At 39.7% G+C, this 24,763-nt stretch overlaps 1 protein-coding gene across 2 annotated transcripts in view; it reads left to right on the plus strand.

Moving 5' to 3' along the window:
• Positions 1 to 333: 333 nt before the first annotated feature.
• The window catches only part of ARIH1 (ariadne RBR E3 ubiquitin protein ligase 1), a 119,604-nt gene continuing 95,174 nt past the window's right edge, over positions 334 to 24,763 (plus strand). The window contains exon 1 of one of the 2 annotated variants that reach the window (XM_027568742.2): positions 334 to 1,000. In XM_027568742.2, the coding sequence (XP_027424543.1) occupies positions 632 to 1,000 (369 nt within the window). In that variant the 5' untranslated portion in view covers positions 334 to 631. The remainder of the gene's footprint in view (positions 1,001 to 24,763) is intronic. The other variant, XM_027568743.2, reaches the window with a different exon arrangement.

The raw sequence follows: 24,763 nt of genomic DNA on the forward strand, positions 1-24,763 counted from the left end.
GCCACCTTCGCTAGATTCAGTGAGGGGGTTGCATCCCTATGGCCTGCGGCAAAAACTACCACCGGGTCCAGGGGCCTTTCTCTCGGTGACGAGGAGGCCGCACCCTTCTCAGGAACAAGATTCACTGGTGTCGGTCCACAAAGCGACCGCAGCCGGAACCGAGAAGGCGACTCCCGCGGTGCCGCGCTCCCAGGGCCAGACCGGGCCATGGGGTCTCCCCGCTCTCCACGCAGGGGCGGCGGGGCGGGGCGCAGTGACGCCAAGAGGAGTGACGCGACGACGCAGCGCGACGCGGTGACGCACGCCCCTTTGTTGGCTCAGTAGCGGTAGCAGCGGCCGTGGAGGTGGCGCTGGGGACTGTTTTCTCTCGGAGGCCGGAGAGGAGCCGCGTCTGACTGAGGCGGGCGGCAAGCGGCCCCCTCGCTCCCTCCCTCCCTCCTCCGCGCCCTCCCCGCCGCCGCCAGCCGCCAACCGCCAACCGCCGCGCCCGGGGAGGAGCCGCGGCCCGCGGGGCCGGAGCCAGGCCTGCGTCCGGACATCAACCGGAGCCGGAGCGAGAGCCGGGGCCTCGGCGTCCCCGCCCTCTCCCCGCCTCAGGGCCAGCGTCCGCCGGGCCCTCGCGTGTCGCGCCATGGACTCGGACGAGGGCTACAACTACGAGTTCGACGAGGACGAAGAGTGCAGCGAAGAGGACAGCGGCGCCGAGGAGGAGGAAGACGAGGACGATGATGAGCCGGACGATGATAACCTGGATCTGGGCGAGGTGGAGCTGGTGGAGCCCGGGCTGGGCGTCGGCGGGGAGCGGGACGGACTGCTGTGCGGGGAGACGGGCGGCGGCGGCGGCAGCGCTCTGGGTCCCGGCGGTGGCGGTGGCGGCGGCGGCGGCGGCGGCGGGCCAGGGCACGAGCAGGAGGAGGATTACCGCTACGAGGTGCTCACGGCCGAGCAGATTCTGCAACACATGGTGGAATGTATCCGGGAGGTCAACGAGGTCATCCAGGTGAGGGTGGCTGCCGCTCTGGCTTGACCTGGCCAGACAGGGGAGCAGATTCGGCGGCCCGAGGGGCAGGCCCCGGCCTGGTGCGCAGCCCTGTCTTCTCCGCTGCCTCTGCTGGGGATAGGGGGTGTTGAAAGCAGACATTCGCCGGTTAGCCGGGTGTGGGGAGGTGCGCTGGGGGCGGTGCTTTCCAGGTCCTGCTATGGCGGAGGCCTCTGGCCGCCTAAGACTTCACTTGCGGGCAATTCCTGCCCGTCCCTGGGCCCGGTGTCCTTCCTCTAGCCGGAGGAGCGCCTACAGGGGCGGGGTGGGGTGGAGGGGGTGCGGGTGGAGAAGAGCAGGAAGAACGCGGCCCCAGAGAGGGTTATCCCGGCCTTCAGTCTTGCTTGAGCACTTTTGGAAGGGGTTGGAGTAGGCCTAAGAGCAGCTTGGTGTACGGTTGCCCCAAGTGGGCACCAGTTAATAAAGAAATGGATCTGCTTGGCAGTCTTAAATGCCTACTTAAGGGTGGGGGAAGGGAACTGTATCTCGGAAGAGGTGCTGATGGGCCTTCTTTTCCGATGGTGAGGCTTCTGCTCTCATCTTTTTATGTCTTTGCTGTTTGTTTGAGACCTAATGCTACTTTTTCATTGGTAGCCTATGACTTACTTGAAGCTGTTGGAATAGTTATTGTAGATTGCATACCCAGCCCTGCAGCTAAAACAACAAAACGCAGTGTTACTGCCTATTATTAGATAAGACTATTGTGAGTTAGGAAGGGCTTTTTGCTTCTGGACTCTTTTTCTCTGATAATTTTTATTTCTTGGTGAGTTAGGCTTGGTTTAAGTTGATAACCACAACTCATTTAACCGCGTGGGTCAGATTTTGCATTTTTAGCTTCAGGAATTCCAAAGTTTACATTTGTTTGGGGGAAAAACAGTTATAATGGGTGAGGGATATGATTCAAGAAGGCAACTTTTAGGAAACATTAGTTACATATGTAGAAACTATATACAGGAGCAAGTTACTATTGCCTTCTTGTATGTCAGTCATTACTTTTTTTTTCCTCCTTTAAAATTAATTGGCTAATATTCACTGGGAAATTGGCAGTAGTATGTCACTGCCCACTTGTTCAGTTTCCATGATTAACAGATTTTTACAATATTGTCTAGTAAGCAACACTTCCACTTGAGCCCTCTATTTTGGCTCATTTGGAGACCCTGTTTTGAATAATAGTAAAAAAATATCTGTGGTATATAGTGGTACTACTAAACAGTGGACGTCTGAAACTTTCATAGGGATACTGCAATCTAAGGAGGAAATTGAAGGGATATAGAAGGAAGATAAGTTTTATTGCCCTTTTTCTGATTCTAAAAATATGACAGTTCTTAGGCCACTAAGTGGAGATTTTTTTCTTTTTTTGAGGAAACTTTATTAAAAGAATTTAGAGTAAAACCTTGAATTCTCTTTTTATTTACCACTACAGTATATAAAATCCGATGTTTTCAAACTTACCTAGTTTATTGACATGTTAATTAGGTTTTTAAAAACTCATGGATAGTGGATATTATTTAACTTTTTTGTTTTCATGTAGTAAATCTCATCCAACTTTCTCAGCTCTTAGGTGTGTCTTAAGCACTGAGGCCAAACCTTACAAGTTCTTTATGTCACTTCTGGAACAGGAATGTACCTAATGCATATGATATCATTCTTTCTTTCTTAGTTTAGAGGAGAGAGAATAAACCCAGATGAACAGAGCTAATAAGGGCCACAAAATACTAGGGTTTTTTTGTGTTTTTTTTAGGTGTCCATGGCTGATTTTTGAAAACTGTCGCGTTAAGGATGCTCTTAAATGGAATTCCTGAATATATAAATATCAATTCCTTGTTAAGTTTCTGTTTTGAGCTACCAGTAAATCAAAGAACAGGATTTATCCCAGGTCATCTTTTCTCGAAATGGTGTGCTTCCTAGATCTAAACTAGGCTTTGGTTATGTTAGGGGTTTTTTACATTAGTAGATTTAAACTTAAAAAGTTACACTGGTCATACATGCACACTCTAAGAAAAAACTAGGCAAGGAAAACCGTACTATAAAATCATACAGAATCATACTATATATTCTATGTTTTCAGTAGAAAAAATGTTACAAAAACAAGGAATCTCAACAACTTTCTCTTGTTAATAACCATTTCCAGTGTTATATCTGATTATAAATCTAAACTAATTTATTTAATCAGTCCATTATTATTGGCCTTCCTTTTTATTTTCTGGTTTCTGGCTTTTATTAACTCCACTGGGGATATCCTCATAGGTAAATCTTTGAATGTTTTATTTTCTTAGGATAAACCGAATTGCTGAGTCAAATGATGTGCTTATTTTCAAGGCATTTGATACATACTGCCTACCATGTTGCTTTCAGAAAGGTTATTAGTTTTCCCCCCACCAGTCAGTGCTCGATTAGGATAAAATAGTCATCATTTCAAAAATTTGCTTCTTTAAAAAAAAAAAAAGGTGAAGTTGAACTTTTAACATGTTTCTTGGACATTGTTATTTCTGTTGTAAATTGCCCTTTGCTTTTGCTCATTTTGCTCCCTTTTTGGGATTTTTATCTTTTATTGATTTGTAAGACCTTTTTATATTCATTGAGGTTTTAAATATCAGTTGTCTAGTTGTTTTTTTTTTTAAGATTTTATTTATTTATTTGACAGAGAGAGACAGCCAGAGAGGGAACACAAGCGGGGGTGGGGGGTGGGGGGGGAGTGGGAGAGGGAAAAACAGGCTTCCTGCTGAGCACGATCCCAGGACCCTGGGATCATGACCTGAGCCAAAGGGAGATGCTTAACGACTGAGCCACCCAGGCGCCCCGTCTAGGTTTTTACGTTAAAAAAAAATTAATGTTTGTTTAGTGTGGCAATAAGTTTTAAGTTTATCAAGTTAAAACCCTTGTTTTACTTCACATTAGAGAGCTTATTGTTAATTCTAAAAAATTTAAATCCCCTGCTTCCAGTGCTACTTTTCAGTATGAAATCAGGTATGTTATTAGTGAATTTGAAAATAAATTTGCAGGAGAAAAAGATTGAAATGTGAAAAGATTGCCAGATTAATTTTTCCTTGGGAATTTGATTACTACTTTGGGGAGATTAGTTCTGGGCAACAGTAGATTAATATTGTAATTTGTAGATATCTGCAGGTTAGTTTTAGCTTTCAAATGAGTAAACACTTTGTTTTAGAAGACTCTTGGTTTTCTAGCTTTCTATAACGCTCTTGTTACAGTTTGTTTAATTTGGCTTTGTTATATTTAAATCCTTATGGCTGCCTAGATTATCTTGTGAACTTTCAAGAAAAGATCAGGGGTTTTCTTTAACCTATACCAATGTTAGAGAAGTACTAAAAGCCCTTAACTTACCCAACTGTATTTACTTAACTAGTATTATTAAACAGTGGCTTTCTAATGTAATTGCCTTAGTAGCTCGGTAATTTATTAAACACCACACAATTCTGCAATTGAGGGGCATTTAAACTTGCTATTTTGTGTTTCCACAACATTATTCAGCAAATGTTGGTTGTGCTTGTGTATGTATGCCAGTCAACTGTGTTAAGTAGATTAGAGGGCATGGTTCTTGCCTAAGGAGCATATAAAGGTGGGGAACATAGAGGTCCTTGGGCTTCATTCCCAGAGATTGTTGTTCATTAGTTAAGTCTGAGTTGGAGCCTGAGCATTTATATATTTTTAGCCACTCCAGTGATAGTTCTCAACCACTGGAATAGTCATAGTTCATCTGTCATGATTTTGACTCAGGGAGAATAGTAGAGTGAGAAGGGCAGTAATCCCTAGGAATACCACTTTTATTTTTTTATTTTATTTTATTTTTAAGATTTTATTTATGTATTTGAGAGAGAGAGCGAGCACAAGCAGGGGAAGCTGCAGAGGGAGAGGGAGAAGCAGGCTCCACGCTAAGCAGGAAGCCCAATGCGGGACTCGATCCCAGGAACCCTGAGATCATGACCTGAGCTGACGACAGATGCTTAACCTACTGAGCCACCCAGGCGCCCCGGGAATACCACTTTTAAAAGATGTGCTGCAGAAGAGGAGCATGGGCTGATGGATGTGAGTGGTCACAGAGGAGGTATAAAGAAGTGGGTGGGTGTCTTGCTATTTTAAGATTTATTATGCTAAATAACCTGTTTTAAAGACAACAGATATCTCGTCCTTACAGGGGAAATTTTCTGGTGGCTGTTGAATTTCTTAATTTTGTTTCACCTATTTATTTAATTAAAAGACTTAAGGGGTGCCTGGGTGGCTCAGATGGTTGAACGTCTGCCTTCGGCTCAGGTCATGATCCCAGGGTCCTGGGATCAAGTCCCGCATCGGGCTCCCTGCTGGGCGGGGATCCTGCTTCTCCCTCCGCCTCTGCCTCCCTCTCTCTCCCTCCCTCTCTCTCTCTCTCTCTCTCTCTCTCTCTCTCTCTGACTCTCATGAATAAATAAAACATTAAAAAAAAAACACTTAAAGAACTTCTGAAGTGAGGTTTCAAGCATAAATTGAGAGGCAGTATATACCAGCATATTGGCTCAGAGTCAGTTCTAGCCCTGGCTTTTCCTCCAAATGGCAAGTTTTGTTTATATCTCAGAACCTTCAGTTTTTGGTTTTGTTTTTTTAATCTGGAAAGTGAAGAGAGTTGAACTACTAGATTGGCCTTTTTTTTACATTGATGTTTTGTTTATGTAACATCCTTTTAAAACCTTAGTTAATTGGAGACGCTCATTGTTTCCAAGAAATGAATTCAAGTGTGCAAATCAAGATGAACTCAATTGGTTAACTTATTTGGGTAGGGGGTGGAAGAGTGAGAGAGGAAGGGGAGAGAATTGTATATCTTGAAGCTGTTAAAAGTGTTCGGGATGATTTATTCCTCTTGAACTTCTATCTTTTCCCACCTGATCTCCTTGAACTTACTTGAGTCGTAAGTTTCAAATTATATTAATTCTTGTTAAATTGCTTATGGCAGTACTGTGAATCAAACTCTGGGGGTGGGGTCCGGCAGTCTGTTTAAATGAGCATTCCAGGTGATGCTGATGCAAGCTCAAGTTTGAGAACCACTGATCTAGTTGAAATTTAACTGTTTCTCCGTGTGTTATCACTAGTGATAAATTACAACAGAGGTGGGTTAATGGTGGAAAGCAAGTTGTTTAAGAACTAATAAAAGGAACATTTGTTCAAGAGCTTGGACAGCACTTGCTGAGCTAATAGAGTTGGAGGGGATTTGTCATTATTGCTATCCTTCAGATAAAGTGGTCTTTACTCAGTTATTTCAAACATGCAAACCAAATTAGTGGCATCTTACATTCTAGGTTGGAGCACTTGGTTTTCCTCCCACTTCTTTATTTTTTTTTTTGAAACAAAAGTATTTGAGTTTCTTTACTTAATATATTGGAAAAAACATAAGCTTTTGGATACTGTAAATGTACAGTACTGTACTAAATAGTGAAGCGAATATGAGAAGACATTCCCAAGGAGTTGATGATCTCTTTGAATTTAGACACTCAAAGCTGTATTAGGTCAGAAAGTTGTTTCATCAAGCGTTAAGTGGATAGGAATAGGTATTTATGGAAGAGAAATCTGTGGGTGTTATCTGGAAGATGGCTAGGATTTGGATAGATAGGAAAGAGGGATAGAAAGCCATTTTAAGAAATTGAATGAAGGGAGAACAAGGAAGGTGACTGGATAATGGTGACAGTTTGTAAATTGTGGGTGATAATGTTGCAGAAGCTGAGGGGTTTGATACTCTGAAGAAAGGTAGGCGGAAGCCATCAGATTAGGTTCCTTAATTTTGGGTTTGACCTGTGGTGGCATTATGTATTAGTTATCTTTAACCCTGCATTTCCCCAAAACTTGGTGGCTTAAAAACAACACTTACTATCTTACAGTTTCTATGGGTCATGTTTCTGGGTGCAGCTGAGCTAGGTGCCTCTGGCTCAGGGTCTGTTGTTAACTCTGTTAAGTCTGCAACCAAGGTATCAGCTAACTTGCAGTTCTCAAGGCTTGAGGAGGGGAGGATCCCCATCTATTGTCAGGCCTCAGATTTTCACTGGCTGGTTGTTGGCCAGAGATACATGTTCCTTGCCATGTGGGCTTCTCCAGAAAGTGGCTTATAACACAGTTTCTTTCCTTAGAATGAGGAGTCCGAGAGCCCCCAAGATAGAAGCCAGTCTTTATAAAAATTTCATCTCAGTTGACATCCCATCACTTTGTCCTGTTCTACTTGTTTTAAGTGATTAACTGTATCCACACACTCAGGAGGAGGTTACACAAGTGTGAAGACCAAGAGGTGAGGGGATCCTTGGGGCCATCTTAGACATTCTACCATCATATATATATCATTTAGCTTCATCAAGAGGTGAATGACAACCATTGTATAATGCTTATCTATCCATTTAATTTATATACAAATGAGAGGCATAGTAGTTTGGATTTTTTATTTTGGATTAACTATAAATTATTTGTATTTGGCTTTGCAGAGCGTTATAACTTTAAATAAGTATTCCTAATAACTTTTCAATGGCTAAGATTAAAAGAATAATTTGCAGTCTCTTAGAATTGGCAGAAATTTTTCTTCAGTCCACTAATTTTTTTTTAACTTTAGCTACGTAGTGGAATCACCTGAGGATTTTTTTTCCCCCACTTTAAATTGCAGTTGCAAGAAATAATGTATAGCATAGCGATCCCACATACCCTTTGCTGATTTTTCTGCAATGATAACATCTTGCAAAACTATAGCATAATGTCACAACCAGTATATTGACATTGATTCAGTCTTACTCAAGATTTCGTTCCCTGAGATTTTTTTTAAATGCAGGCACTCAGGCCCCACAGCAGACTAAGCAATGGGTCTCTGGGAGTTTGGACCAGGCATTTTCATTAAACAGAAATTTTCCCTGGGTTATTTTAATGCACACCCAGGGTTGAGAGCGCCTGTTCTTGTTCATTGTCTCTAAGAATCTTCTCAGTAACATTCCAGTCTCTGCTTAACTACAAATAAATGACAGTGAACTATTTTGTGATGTAGTTCATTTCAAATTTAACTCTTGATTTTTTTAAATGTAATTAAAATCTGCTATTGTAACTTTCACCCATTGTTCCTAGGGTCACCCTTTGGATAAAGTTGTTTGTTTTTTTAACATAATTATTGTTTTGGAAGCTTTTCTTCCTGAAGTTAATCAGACCCTCCTTCGTACAACAATGAACCCGTATTTTTGATAAAATGAATATTGCCTGCTTTTCTATTTTCTATTAGACACTTTCTCTTAATAGGCATAGTATCACAGGCCGTAACTTGGCTAAGACCTCAACAATATACAGGTCATCCTTTGTATGTTATCATACTATTACTATGTATTTTTGTTAAATAGCTTAATTATTCTTATTAAATGATGGGATAAATATAATAAAGAATTTATTTGGACTGGCATTTGATGATCAGTTGTAAGAGGCTTCTAACATGGCTTGGCCGTATCCTTTGGGGCCTGTGGAGATAGTAGTGGCAGTTTTTGCCCTTTTTTTCCCCCCAGTGTTTAAAAAAAAAAAAAAAAACCTAGTATATTTAAAACAGAGCAAAACAGAACTGCCCAAGTGAATTAAATGTGGGCCATTGTTGGGTCTTCAGTTCTAAAAGAATGGCACATTTTATAGAGTCATTGGATTTCTACAATCATATGTAAGAATCTGAATTTTTGCTTTATTCCTAAATTTTCATTTAATCAGTGATTGGGGGTCATCTGGCTTTATCTTGAATAATGTCTCATTTCTTGATGTATCTTGGTGAACAGTAAATGCCCAGTTGGTATTTGAGTTAAGCTGATGGGTAGTTTGTATCTCAGAAGGCAGTTTAAGAAGCTCTTACTGGGGACGCCTGGGTGGCTCAGTCGTTAAGCGTCTGCCTTCGGCTCAGGTCATGATCCCAGCGTCCTGGGATCAGGCCCCGTGTAGGGCTCCCTGCTCAGCAGGAAGCCTGCTTCTCTCCCACTCCCCCTGCTTGTGTTGTCTCTCTCTCTCTCTCTGTCTCTCTCTCAAATAAATAAATAAAATCTTAAAAAAAAAAATTCTTACTGAAATAGCAGTTTCTCTGGCAGATTAACTTTTCAGAGCTCAACTTTTTTTTTCATTTAAGGTCAAAAGATTGGGAGGATTTGAATGAGAAATCCAAATATTGTACTGGAAGTTTTTACATGTGATTTTTTTTTTTTAAAGATTTTATTTATTTTTTAGAGAGAGAGAGAGATCACAAGCAGGGGGGGAGGGCAGAGGGAGAAGTGGACTCCCTGCTGAGCAGGGAGCCTGATGTGGGCTTGATCCCAGGACTTCCAGACCATGACCTGAGCTGAAGGCAGAGTCTTAACTGACTGAGCCACCCAGGCACCCCCCAGGTGATTTTTTTCTTAATGTAAACATCATTCAATAACATTTTTCATTTTTGCTATGTTCCATTTAAAGGAAGTGTCAGAAGTGACCTGACACTTAATACATTTTGGCAAAAAGTACAGCAGATAATGAAGTATTAGGTAACATTTCCTTATAACTAAGACATTTGTTTAGACAAAGCTAAGAATAGCTATAATCCCAGACACTTCTCCCCAGGCTTACTTTGCAATCTCCTTTGAAACTGTCATACTTCTAATTCAAATATTAACAGACTCCAATTACTTGGTAATATATCCTTTCTCTTAATCACAGTTATACATTTTTTAAGGGATTAAGTATAAGCTAGAGACTGAGAAGTATTTTCTGATTCTTAGCAAGTATTTACAAGTCAAAACCTGTAAAATGTGACATTTTGGACAGGTATTTCTCTGAAACCCATTTGAAACCCAAATTTATACTGCATTGTCTCCTCAAGGCTCTTCTTTCTTTGACTAATTTACCAGTTAATTGTTCTTGGAATTTGAGAGTCATCCTTAGTTTTTTCCCCTCTGCATTTCCCATATCCAGTTAGCCCTGATCAAGTTACCTCTGAAATTTGTTATTCCTGTTTTTACTAACTAATCCTAATCTAAGACTTCTTTTTATTTTGCCTCATTGTCTCCAGGCTTCCAGTCTATGTCATACTACCAAATACAAATGTAGTAGTCATTTTCCTGCTAAAAAAAATTTCATTGTCCACCCCTACCCCTTACTATTGTAAGTCTAGTCCAGATTCCTTTATATGGCATTCATGGCTTCCTCATATTGGTGTCAGCTGATTTTTTTTTTTCAGTGTCAGCTGCTGCTTTTCTGATTCTCCCATCTCCCCCAACTGCACCACTTATAATTTCTTTATTTTTATTGCTTTGTGTTGGGGTTATAATTTCCTAATATATAAAACACATTTGTGTTTTCTTGAATTTGCTCATGCTCCTCCCTCTTGTGATATTCTTTCTCCTCTCAACTGCCTGATGTACTTCTCTTCAGACCCTTCTCAGATATTACCATATCTCTTGCCAGGTCCCTCTTCTCTACCTTTCTAGTGCTTCCTTATCTTTGTTTGCATGGCACTTCATGTGCATATTGGTATAACCTGCATGAGGTTGTGTAATACAGCCATCCCAATACCTAAGTGTCTCCAGCTAGCTGGATGTGAGGGTTTTGAGTTTTGGGGCTGAATCTTTTGCATCCATAGCATATGGCATACTAACAGTCTTTGCCATAGTAGAAACTCAGTAAATACTTGAAGTTTGTCCTTGCTAGTAAATGCTTGCTCCCTTAATTTCCTTATCATAAACCAAAGGGAGCCAGATAAGATTTTCTTCTGGTGCTAAGAAGTTATTTTATGATTTGTAGGTAATGCCACAGTGATAATGTAAGAAGCAAGAAAAAAGTGTTTAAATTCCAAGAGGACAAGCTTTTTAAGCGCTCTGAATATATAGTGACACTTTTAAAAAGTTTTTTGTTTGCATGCAGTTCCCTGGCACTTTATATGAACTGACAGTGATTTAAAAACAGTTGAGTCACTAATGCTGTGGTTCTCAAAGTATGGTCCATGAAAGCAAAACTACTGTATGATAATACTAAGACTTCTGCCTTTTTTAATGTGCTGACCTTTGTTCTGATGGTGCAGAAAGCAGTGGGTAGGTAAAACCATGGGAATCCTAGCACAAATCAAATCAGTGTTACTCAACTATACAAGTAGTCATTGTATTCTTCATCTTCTACACACAGTAAAAAATACCATTTTCACTTGTTCTGGATGAAGTACTAAAAGTTACTAGTTTTATTATATCTTATCACTTAAGTATACATCTTTTTCATAACTTTGGTGGCAAAATAGGCTTAGGTGGAGATAAGCATGAAGCACTTGGGCATACTAAAGTTCAGAGGTTGACTAGAAGATAAACATCTGTGCAGTTTGATTTGTGAGTGGAACAAGCCGCTTGTTTGATGGAAAACCATATTTTCTTGAAAGAATGACAAACTGGTTTTTTAGACAAATGGCAAACATATGGTGAATGTTTCTCCAAATGAATGAAATACACCTGTTATTTCAAGGAAACCTGCTTACAATGTATTTGCTAATGATAACATTTGTTTAAGTTTTTAAGTAAAAATTAGAATTTTGGAAAACTTCTATTTGCCACTGTGAGACTGCTTCCTAATATTTAAAAACTTCTGATGAAATATTGTGTAATAAAATATATCAATATTTGGAAGATCAGTTTAACTTAATTCCAGATGACCAATTTTCCATTGACCAGTTATGATACTTCACAATCATGCGTTGGTAAATGATCCATTCAGAGTGCAAGATAGACCACCATATTTTAATATAAGAGTATGAAAAGTTCTTTGACATGGTTTCAAATTCTACCTTGCAAACAGCCTTTAAGAAACAACCACTTTTTTGGGGCACCTGGGTGGCACAGTCGGTTAAGTGACTGCCTTCGGCTCTGGTTATGATCCTGGAGTCCCGGGATCTAGTCCCACATCGGGCTCCCTGCTCAGCGAGGAGCCTGCTTCTCCATCTCACCCTCCTCCCTCTCACGTACTCTCTCTCTCTCTCATTCTCACTCTCTCAAAATAAATAAATAAATCTTAAAAAATAAAAAAGAAACAACCACTTTTTGAATTTTGGTGTACTATCAAAAAGAATATCCATAATTAACTAAAAAGCCAGTGAAAATGCTCCTCTTTTAAAAAAAATTTTTTTTAAGTAATCTCTACACCCAGTGTGGGGCTCAAACTTAAAACCCCGAAATCAAGAGTTGCAGGTTCTGTCCACTGAACCAGCTGGGAGCCCCAAGTGCTCCTCTTTTTTCAAACTACTTATTTTTATGAAGCTACATTTCCTTTATTCTTCAAATAAAACAACATATCGAAGAGGGGCGCCTGGGTGGTACAGTGAGTTGACTCTTGGTTTCAGCTCAGATTGTGAACTCCGGGATCATGAGATCCGGCCCTGCCTTGGGCTCAGCATTCAGGACAGAGTCTGCTTGAGATTCTCTCTCTCCCTCCCTCTGCCCCTCCCGCTTGTGCTTTCTCTCTAAAATTTAAAAAAAATTTTTTTTAAAGAGAAACAACACATCCAAGAGACTGAATGCAGAAACAGATATGAGAATCCAGCTATTTTCTATTTAGCCAGGTATTAAAGAGACTTTGAAACATGTGAAATAGTGCACTCCTCTCACCCTCTTTTTTGTGTTAGAACATATAATTTATTTTCATTGAAGTATTTTTTGTATTAATCTATAATGGGATCTATTACTGTTATCTTAATGAGTTAATATTTTAAAAATTCTGTTTTAGTAGCTAACATGATAAATATTGATAGTTATAACTCACATAAACAAAGCTCTTTGGTGTCCTTAATTTTTAAGGTGAATAGGGAGTTCTGAGATCAAGCAGGTTGAGAATTGCTGCTCTGATACTCTGAAATATTTCTGAATCATTAAGAAAATGTCATGTAGGCTTGCAAACAGGAGATAGGACTAAGCACACTATTTGAATTTAGTATAAATTAGCAATAGTTTATAAGTTACAAATTAAGTATTACTGATTAATCAGAAACTTATAAGTTATGTTAGATGCTCTGGGGGGTATTAACAAATATTAGCCTCTGTACTTAAATAAAATCTAGGAAATGTGAATCATAAGATATGACTAGTAGGGGAAAGATGTTGGAAATGGGATGGGAGGCTTAATTTGTTCAAGGAGGAGCTAGTAGAGATACCACTCAACATATTCCGTTTGTTAATTTGTCTATATTTTCATTTTTTACAGTAGAATGAAAGCTGTGTGAGAGCAGGACTTTGTTTTATTCATTGCTGCAGTCCCAGTGCCCAGAACAGTCCTTGGCACATATTGGGTACTTAGTAAATATTTCTTATGTACTTTATTTCAGTTCCATTTTTGAAGAATTTTTTACTATGTATATAATTTTAGGTTGTAGTTATTTTCTTTCAGTACCTTAAAGATTCTGCTGTTGTCTGGCTTCTGTTGTTTGTGGTGGGAGGAAGCTTAATGAAGTTTTTACTCTGGGTGTTTGTGAGATTTTTTACTTTGTGTCTAGTGGTTTTCTTTGTGTTTATCTCTCTCTGGGTTTTCAGATCCTTTTGAATCTGGGGGTGATGTCTTTTTATCAATTTTGGAAATTCTCAGCTCTGCCTTCATCCCCTTTCCTTCTGAGACTCTAGTTACCCATGTATTAGAGCTTTTTGTTAGTGCCAGATGTGTTCATTGCTCTTTTGTGTATCTTCTCTTTTTTCTGCTTCAGATCGGATGATTTCTATTGATTTATCTTCTGGGTCTCTAACTCTGTCTTTTCCTTTGTCTGATCTGCTATTAAACACCTAATTAGTTCTTAATTTCCAATATTTTATTTTTTATTTTTATTTATTTTTAAGATTTTATTTATTTGACAGAGAGAGACACAGCGAGAGAAGGAACACAAGCAGAGGGAGTGGGAGAGGGAGAAGCAGGCCTCCCGCTGAGCTGGGAGCCCGATGCTGGGCTCTGTCCCAGGACTCTGGGATCATGACCTGAGCTGAAGGCAGATGTTTAAAGACTGAGCCACCTAGGCGCCCCCCAATATCGTATTTTTTAATTCTAGAGTTTCCATTTGATTCTTTTTTGTAGGTGCTGATTTTTTGGTGACTTCTTTTTCATCTGTTTTCTCCAGCATAATAATCATTTATTCTTAAAAGTTTTGTCACCTAATTCCATTAACTGTTAGTCTCTTCATATATTTTTTTCCCTCCCAGTTTTCAGTCATGTGTTCCTTGTTCCTGTCCTTGATATACTTTTGGTTGCATGCTGTATGTTGGGTATAAAGTATTTTAGAGATTCTGGATGACGATAGATTTCTCCAGAGAGGATTTTCATTCCTCCTCCTGTTTGGTGGTTAGAGAGTGAATAATGATCTTAATCCAGCCAGGCTGAGTTTTAGCCCTGTTTAGTTTCAGCCTCTGATCTGCCTCTGGCCCTTTAGAATCTTCAACTAGGAACTTGCTTTATTCTCAGCAGTCCCTTGCCTAGGGATCTCAGACTTTAATCATCGACTCCCAAGACTGCTGGAAGCACCACTCTGATTTCAGAGACTTTACCTTTAGATTTTTAGTCTTGGCCCTATTTTTAGTCCAGGGATTCAGAAGATGTCCTGATGAAAGGCCAACCATTCCTCCATTTCTTGAGACACCCCTCAAGTCTCAGTGTTAGTTCCCTTTTTGGCTGCATTAAGTTCCCACAAACTTAGTGACTTAAAACACCAATTCATTATTTAACAGTTCCGAAAGTCAGAAATCCGAAGTGAATCTCACTGGGCTATCTCACCTACTTACCCACTTCTGGAGGCTACTTGCATTCCTTAGCTTGTGGCCCCTTACTGGATCTTCAAAGCCAGCAGCATAGCATCTTTAAATCTCTGATTCTTTTACTTTTGTCCCCTTCTTCCACTTTAAAAAAATCTCACATGTGCTTCTTTCACTTTATTTTTTTTACTTTATTTTTAAATTTTTATTTATTTTTAAGTAAGCTCTACTCCCAGTATGGGGCTTGAACTCATGACCCTGAGATCAAGAGTCGCATACTCTACCAACTGAGCTAATCAGGCGCCCTGTCCCTGTACTTCTTTAACTTTGAATGTGACTCTTTGATTATACTGGGTTGACTGGATAACCTAGGATAATCTCTTTAAGGTCAGCAGATTACCAATTTTAGTTCCCATCTGCAACATTAATTAATTTCCTCTCACCATGTAATTTTTTTTTTTAAGATTTTATTTATTTATTTGAGAGAGCGAGAATGAGAGACGGAGAGAGAGCGCATGATGGGGGGAAGGGTCAGAGGGAAAAGCAGACTCCCCGCCGAACAGGGAGCCAGATGCGGGACTTGATCCCGGGACTCCAGGATCATGACCTGAGCTGAAGGCAGTCGCTTAACCAACTGAGCCACCCAGGTGCCCTCACCATGTAATTTAACATTCATAGGTTGCAGGTAATAGAATATGAACATCTTAGGGAGAACCACTATTCTGCTTGCTTCCAGAATTTATTAAGTGCTGCCAGGTTAAAGCTCTCTACTGCCTTCAGACAAATAATATCTGGACATTATCTGGCTTTTCCAGTTCTGGAAGGGAATGCTGGTTTACCTCTTAGCTACTCTATCCTACCTGGAAAGGGAACAATAAATATTCAAAAACTCAGTGAATAGGGGCCTCTGGGTGGCTCAGTAGTTAAGCGTCTGCCTTTGACTCAGGTCATGATCCCAGGGTCCTGGGATGGAGCCCCACATCGGCCTCCCTGCTCAGCGGGAAGCCTGCTTCTCCCTCTCCCACTCCCCCTGCCCCTGCTTGTGTTCCCTTTCTCGCTGTGTCTCTCTCTGTCGAATAAATAAATAAAATCCTTAAAAAAAAAAAAACTGTGAATATATTTTTAGTCTATGAGATTTGTCTTGGGGATTTTTGAAACCTGCATTCCATGGGAGCAAGCAACTACTTTGTGGACTGTAGAATGTACTTTTGAACTTGGATTCCAGCCAGAAAGTATGACATTTTTAATTTTTTAGTTACATATGTATATACACACACACACACACACACACACATTTTTTTTTCCCCCAGAAAGTATGACATTTTAAAGATTGGAGTAAGGAATCTGAGATGTGGGAAAATAACAGTATGGAGGGGAAAAAGATCTGACTCACTAATTTTTATGTAAGGGGAGACTCACATAGACAAAAGTAATAGCTGACATTTGTGGAATGTGTTAGGTGTTTTCACATGTATTAATTTGTTATAAATCCCAGGGAAATAGCATTATTTCCATTATACAGATGAGTAATTTGAAGTTAGAGAAGCTGACTGGTGGAGGTCCTTGACACTGGGTCTTCTTGATTTTTAAGCTTTTTTTTTTTTTTAAAGATTTTATTTATTTGAGAGAGAGAGTGCAAGCGAGCACAGTTGGGAGGGGCAGAGTGAGGGGAGAGAATCCCAAACAGACTGTGCTGAGCACAGAGCCCAGTGCCGGGCCAACTTGGGGCTCTGAGATCATGACCAGAGCGGAAACCAGAGTTGGTTGCTCCACGGACTACACCAATCAGGTGTCCCGCCTTTTAAGCTCTTTCTGCTATACTGAACTTTCCAGATTTTAGTTGGACTATTTGAGCCAAATTCTTGTACTGTTTTCTTTGTGTTTGTGTAGAGAAACTTTACAATACTAAAATGATTTTCACTGTAGCTCGTTGACTAGCTAGTTGACTGTCGCTACATAACAAATTACCCCAACGCTTAGTGGCTTAAAACAACAAACATTTATTATCTCAGTTTTGAGTGGCTTAGCTGGGTGTTTGTGGCTCAGGGTCTCTAAGGAGGTTGTGATTATCTTGTCAGCTGAGGCTGCAGGCTTGGTTTGTGCTGGAAGTGCTTTCAGGATGGCTCACTCACTGGCTTTTGGTAACATGGGCTCCATAGGGCTATTTTAGTGTCCTTCCTCCTCCAGAACAAGTAATCAAAGAAAGCAAGACAGATGCTGTAATGTCTTCTATGACCTAGCCTTTGAACCTACTGTGGGAGGGGTCTAAGCAAATACCAGGAGGAAAGGATCATTTGTGGCATCTAGGAGGCTAGTTACTACAGATAGCATGTGGAAAGGAAGGGTAAAATATAGGGATATGGCTATAAGACTAGATTTTAGTTCTGGGATTATGAGATTTATTTTTTGTTTTTAAAGATTTTATTTATTTATTTGACAGAGACACAGCGAGAGAGGGAACACATGCAGGGGGAGTGGGAGAGGGAGAAGCAGGCTCCCCTTGGAGCAGGAAGCCTGATGTGGGGCTCAATCCCAGGACCCTGGGATCAAGACCAGAGACAAAGGCAGACGCTTAACGACTGAGCCACCCACGCGCCCTGGGTTATGAGATTTAAAAAAAATTGATGCTACTTTTTTTTTTTTTGATGGCTACATTTTTTTTTTTTTAAAGATTTTATTTATTTATTTGACAGAGAGAGAGACAGCGAGAGAGGGAACACAAGCAGGGGGAGTGGGAGAGGGAGAAGCAGGCTTCCCGCCGAGCAGGGAGCCCGATGTGGGGCTCGATCCCAGGACCCTGAGATCATGACCTGAGCCGAAGGCAGACGCTTAACGACTGAGCCACCCAGGCGCCCGATGGCTACATTTAATAAGTAATAAAACGTGAACTTGAAAGCCCTCTTGAAAGAAGGGTATAGAGCAGCCAGCCTCCTTTTGTGTAATACAGTAGATTTACCAAAATCAGTATCTAAAAACTTCTTCCATATGTGAGAGAACAAGTATTTCTGAAACTTTTAGGTACATAACAATCATTTTATCTATTTAATTCACATTTTGTAAAACTCTTGTACCTTATAGTCTAGACTAGAGTCTAGTCCTCTTACCTGTATTACTGTGTGACCTTAGACTAAATCAGGCTCTGGTCTGAATCTGCCCTTACAAAGGAAAGATTTGGATTTGATGATTTCTGAAGTTCTTACCCAGTTATGAAATTCAAGTACAAGTGGCAAAAGATAGTGTGGATGCTTTCAAGATAGGAAACTAAAAGACCAAACCTCCTTTCCATCTTCTCTAATGCCACAGTCTATCTTAAACTTGTTCCTATTAGATTTTACTATTCCTGAGACTACTGTACATCTCCCTGTCACCATGTTCTGCCAAATCAGTACTTAACTTTTACATCTCTATGCCTCCCCTCAGTTCATGTGGTTGGCAGGTGTATAAAGATGAGCAGAGAACATTTCTTCCCAGGGCTCCTGATCTAGGAAGGGCAGACGTGTAAATAAGTACTTGATTATAAAGGCAGTAACTCAGGACCCTTCATGCTCAGTTTTAACCATCTGTAGCCTGATCTCAATTATTTTCTGTTTCTGGTCTTGCCCTGGCCTGGTTTTCAAAGTTGAGGTTCGTAGTGTATTGCCATTACTCAGAAATCCCACAACTTACCAGTTTGTGTTTTGAAGTATTATTTTTATACCGGTGAACCCTGTTGTGTTTCACTGTGTTGTGTGTTGACCTACCTTTGCTACTTGGTTAAGGAAAGCCCTGCCTTCCAAAGACATTTGTTGGTTTTTGGGAAAGAAGCAAATTAATTGACTTTTGTATGGACAAGTAGAGTCTTGTTATAACTATTAGAGGTTATTAGAAAGCCTCTCTCATTGGCAAAATTAGAAAAATCCAAAGAACCTGAAAAGGATGATATTGATAGAAAGTGGGGCCTTGTGACAATATTATGGTCACCACAGATAAAATGCTGCCTGTTTCCTTTTTATTACAGGGTGGTCATCCTTTTCAGTTTATAACAATGTAAAAAATGTTCATATTTGGCCTTAGTTTATAGTTTGAGACCAAAGTATACCAAATCTTTTTCATTTATGATAAGCAGTGGGGTGGAAATGGGATAGGAAATCATGCTTATGAGAAACCTTCTTAAGCTGAGGGATTGCAATGACTAGGTTACAAGAGGATGCATATTACGGTGAAAGATTCCTTAGCATGACAGATCAGGCTTTTCCTAATTGGACCCTTGTGTGCTTTATCTGATGTTTCTTCTTACTCATAGTGGCATAGCAAAGTAATGATGTGAAGTTTTTTCTTGCCTTTGTAAGTCTTTTTTTTTTAATTTTTTATTGTTATGTTAATCACCATACATTACATCATTAGTTTTTAATGTAGTGTTCCATGATTCATTGTTTGTGCATAATACCCAGCGCTCCACGCAGAACGTGCCCTCTTTAATACCCATCACCAGGCTAACCCATCCCCCCACCCCCCTCCCCTCTAGAACCCTCAGTTTGTTTTTCAGAGTCCATCGTCTTTCATGGTTGGTCTCCCCCTCCGATTTCCCCCCTTCATTCTTCCCCTCCTGCTATCTTCTTTTTTTTTTCTTAACATATATTGCATTATTTGTTGCAGAGGTACAGGTCTGTGATTCAACAGTCTTGCACAATTCACAGCACTCACCATAACACATACCCTCCCCATTGTCTATCACCCAGCCACCCCTTCCCTCCCACCCCCCACCACTCCAGCAACCCTCAGTTTGTTTCCTGAGATTACGAATTCCTCATATCAGTGAGGTCATATGATACATGTCTTTCTCTTACTTATTTCACTCAGCATAACACCCTCCAGTTCCATCCTTTGTTAAGTCTTTACCTTTGCTTTTGATGCTTTCCCCTGATAAACTCTTTCATACTTTAAGACCCACCTTGAACGTCATTTCTTCTTTGAATCCTTACCTGTAAGTGGGTCTCAAAATTTTGTACATACTTTTATTATTTAAAAATCTCTTATCGCTATTCTTTATTCTTCCACAAAATAGATTCTGCAATCCTTGAGGGTAGGATCATTGTATTAATTTTGGCATTCCCATTGACCAGCACAGTTCCAGGAACATAGCTGTTAAACAAACATTGATTGAATAGTCAAAATTAAATATGAATGAATTTTCTTGATTTTGTTATTGATAAAAATTAGTCTTGATACTATTCATTTTTTTTTTTTTGTCAGTTCACATTCCTCTTGGCTTCACTGAATTAACTCTTCTCTCATTTTCTAATCTGCTTTCCATTTTTTGTTCTTAACCGGTTATTTAAGAGAATGTTAGTCATCACAACTGTTCTCTGAAGTAGATGGTGTTTTTACTATTTTATGGATAAGGAAATCGAGACTTTAGAGGAATTGAATAACTTGCCAAGGTTTTCATAGCTGGGGTTGGAACTCAGGATTTTATATGATTAAATATAAAACATGTAAATGTAAAACGTGAATGTTACTGTCTTGTGTGCTGAGTATTTTCTGTTTATCCCTCTAGATCCACTATACTTTTCTCCATCCAGCTCTATGCCCCAGGAGACTGACTTGTACAGACTGAGTCCAATGGGCTCTGACTTGTGACTTCATTGCTATGACCTGTGAATCCAAATAAGTAATAAACAAGAATGGAATAGAGTCAGAAGTCTACCACATGCCCCATTTAAACTTTACAACCTACATATGTACCTCAAAATTTCAAGCCAGAATTGCTGTTAACATTTACTTTTTGGAGTCCAGTGTAAGCATTTAAAAACATTTTAACATTAAATAATTCCATTGCTTGACCTACATTACAGAATGCATTTATACTATGCAAAATGTATTCATGATTTACATATGAAATTACAAATTGAGACCAGTGGTCTGCAAAGTCGAACAACATTCTTTTGTGATAGAAGCACCAAGAGATTTTGGAAGAATAACATTGTGAAATTGTTACAGATGCACAAGATAACAAGTGCTTGATATGTTTAAAGGGAGAATGGCTGACTTGACTCATTTTGCTCAATAATAAGATAGTTCTTTTGTGAAGTTCTCAGAGGAGCTTATTACTGATACCATTTAAACTCATGTAAGGAAATGTCTACCTTTCAACCTTGAAGTGAAAACTTGAGTGGACCTCAGATTGTTATTTAATGTGGAAAGGAAAGTATGTGTATAATTTTATTCACCAGTTTAACTGACTTTTTTTTTAAAGTTTATTTATTTATTTTAGTATCTCTACACCCAGTGTGGGGCTCAATCCCACAAGCCCGAAATCAAGAGTTGTATGCTCTTCCAACTGAGCTAACCAGGTGCCCCTTAACTGATTTTTTTAAATGTAATAATTTCATTTCACTGGACCTAAATGTTCTATCTGTTTTTTGTTGTAATCATCTCAATGTATATTGCATTACTATAGTTAATAGCTGGGTCCTTGGAACATATGGCAGTGTCTGAAGATTGATTTATAATGTTGCATTCCGCTCTACTATAAAGCCTAAAGGGTGAAAGTAGGACTTTAAAATTCACAAAGATTTTCTAGTCATCCTTAGGAATGAAAGCATAAACAAATAAACAATAGCTAAAGAATTAAGGGGGTGCCTGGGTGGCTCAGTTGGTTAAGCATTCCAACTTTTGTTCTCAGCTCAGGTCTTGATCTCATGGTCGTGAGTTCAAGCCCTGCGTTGGGCTTCAAGTGTGGAGCCTACTTAAAACAAACAAAAGAATTAAGGATGGCAGTAAATTTCCCTAATCTTTGTCTCATACAGAGTCAGCACTGTTTTTGATTCACACAGAGTCAGATTAACAAGGATGAAAAGGGATCTTAAACGTTGTTCTGGGGATGCCTGGGTGGCTCAGTCGGTTAAGCGTCTGCCTTCTGCTCAGGTCATGATCCCAGGGTCCTGGGATCGAGTTCCACATCGGGCTCCTTGCTCAGCAGGGAGCCTGCTTCTCCCTCTCTCTCCCTCTGCTTGTGCTCTCTGTCAAATAAATAAAATCTTTAAAAAAAAAAAAAAGGTTGTTCTGGCCAACCACTTACTAATAAGCACTAGCTCCCTGTTAAGTGGTCCCTCGGCCTATTCTTAGTGACTTAAACCTTCACGGCCACTTCTAGAAGTGAGTGCATTTCATATTTAAACAGCTGTGATTTCGATTTTCTCCATATGTTAATAGTCTCTCTGTAGCTTTTTTTTGCTTGAACCTACCTGATTCTAACCCTTCCTCCTGATAGCTTTTCTTTCTTTCTTTCTTTCTTTTTTTTTTTTTAATATTTTATTTATTTGACAGAGACAGCGAGAGAGGGAACACAAGCCGGGGGAGTGGGAGAGGGAGAAGCAGGCTTCCCGCTGAGCAGGGAGCCCGATGTGGGGCTCGATTCCAGGACCCCGGGATCACGACCTGAGCCTAAGGCAGATGCTTAACGACTGAGCCACCCAGGCGCCCCAGCTTTTCTATTATTTTAAAGATTCATTTGACATATTGGAGACTACCAATGCATTAAACTATATCCAGACTAACATTTTTTTGTGTGTAGAATCTGGTATAAAGCTTCTGCTTTACTTCTTATGGACTGTTGATTAGGAAGATTATTTTTGGATTCAGAGTTGTGCGTGTCTGTTCAAGAAAGTTACCTAAGGTGGAATGCTACAGCAGCACATGTATCCTGTTCAGTTAAATAAATGCCAGAGAAGGCAAAGGCAGCAGATCTGTTTAATCATACCCTCATTGTAGACATTGGAAGGTTTTGTAGTAGCAAGTGAATATACCTATTCATTCTAATGTTACCATATTAGTAATCGTGTTCTATACATTTATTCTGACTCTGCTTTGTAAAAATAAAGGCAGTTGCTAGACGGTGTTAGCTAGTTAGCTCTGAATAAAATGTTTTCTCCCTTTTTTAAGCTTCTGGGTCAGTTTAAGTGAAGAATATCCTGAAATTGCAATGCAAACTTACCTTTATAATTATAATCAGGATTTTCTTCATTCTTTGTTACCAACACAAAATACAGAAGTGAGTTGCAAGCTGAGTTCAATATGACTGAACTCTCCTCCATAACCTTTGATTTAAAAACTTTTTTAAAACCTCAGTATTCTAAGACTGTTGATAAGACTTTCTTTAGGATTTAAAAAAATTATTGTTTTGACTATGCATGTATTTTCTTGGCTCAAAATTCAAAAAGTACAAAAGATAAAGAATCTCCTACCTTTATATCTTCACCACCTGGTTTACGCCCACAGAGGCAATCACTATTATTAATATCTTCATTCTTAATACTTTTCTCTTAAAAGTAGAACCTCCACCCTTCTAAGTTGATTTTTATCCTCCTTTTGAGACCCTAAATATCATATAGGATTATTTTATGAATTTCTGAGGCTGATGGTTTTTTTTTTTTTTTCTGTCTACAAAGTTGTCCTATTAATTTAGGAACAGAAAAGCACTGTGTATTCTATGGCATCTCTTGTAATAATCACTTTGGAATATTTAGATCTGCAAAAGCCTGTGAAAACTGGAATAGTGGTCAGGGTAAAAGCTCATCTCCTACCTGGCTTTTTCTGGTAGGAAAAAGAACCTGAAGGATATGATGCTTTCTCCCTGAATATTTACTTTCTCCATCCCCAGCTATTGGAACAGGTCCACATTGTTTTATTTTTTTTTTGAAGCTATGTGTGTGTGCGCATGTGTGTGTATGTGTGTTCTGTGTAGCTACCCAGCTAGCCAGGGCGTCTTGTGTTCCACTTCTTTGCATTCTAATTCAACTATACTTTTGAGGAAAATGTAATGTATAAAGATGAGTCACACTTATAAAATGTTCGACTTCCTACATTGTAGAATATTTTTTATTCTAATTGTATAGTCATTTAGTGAATGAATCTAATCAATTTTTATTAAAATAAAGTGTCAAAGATTAGATACCTTTTCCCCTAGCTCACTTATTTGTGTGTCAAAGCTAGACAGTTCAGCGTATACTAACAAATCTTTGAGGAGAGATTTAAAAAATAGTCTCTCTGGGTCTGACTGACTTTCTAGGGAGGCTTCCAGGGCTCTAGCTACCCCATGCTTCCTGATTGGAAGAGGGCTGTCTACAATTGTTTTAAGAAGGGATTAGTACAGGGGCACCTGGGTGGCTCAGTTGGGTAAGTGTCGTACTCCTGATTTTGGCTCAGGTCATGATCTCAGGGTTGTGAGATGGAGCCCAGCGCTGAGCGTGTAGCCTGCTTAGGATTCTCTCTCTCCTTCTCCCTCTGCCCTTGCCCCCTCAGTTTCTAAAAAAAAAAGATTAGCACTACCAGAACTACTCATTTCTATAGTGTGACATAAACCATATAGATGAAATTGTTTTTCCAAATTACTATATTATGATAAAAGTTGAAGAACCACAGTTAGAGTTATGGTAAGGATCTGCACGCAGCCATAAGCTAAGGAAAAAGTTCATCCATTCTGGGAATGGACCTTCAGATTCTTGCTACTGTGCCGTTAAAGTCATTTGCTCAATTAAAATGCCTTCATAACCCTAGGATATTTGGGAGTGGGGGCAGTTTTTCTAAATTATGGGATTATAGGGGGTGGGAAGGAATGCTGGGTGCTGAGAATGGATTTTTCAGGAATGCCTAGGTGTTTCTTGACTGCTAAAGGCCTCATATGTACTTTGTTTTTTTTAAAGATTTTATTTATTTGAGAGAGAGAGGGAGAACATAGAGGGAGAATGAGTGAGAGAGGCAGAGTCTCCCAGCTGAGCAGAGAGCCTGATGTGGGACTCAGTCCCAGGACCCTGGGATCATGAGCTGAGCTGAAGGCAGATGCTTAACCGACTGAGCCACCCAGGTGCCCTCCTCACATGTACTTTAAAAGAAATTTTTTTGTTAAGTTTATTTTAATTTCAGTATAGTTAACATACAGTGTTATGTTAGTTTTAGGTATACAGTATAGTGATTCAACAATTCTATACAGTACTCATTGCTCATCATGATAAGTGTACTTTTTAATCCCCTTCACCTA

The sequence above is a fragment of the Zalophus californianus genome, chromosome 6 (assembly GCF_009762305.2).
Source record: "Zalophus californianus isolate mZalCal1 chromosome 6, mZalCal1.pri.v2, whole genome shotgun sequence".
NCBI classification, from domain to species: domain Eukaryota; kingdom Metazoa; phylum Chordata; class Mammalia; order Carnivora; family Otariidae; genus Zalophus; species Zalophus californianus.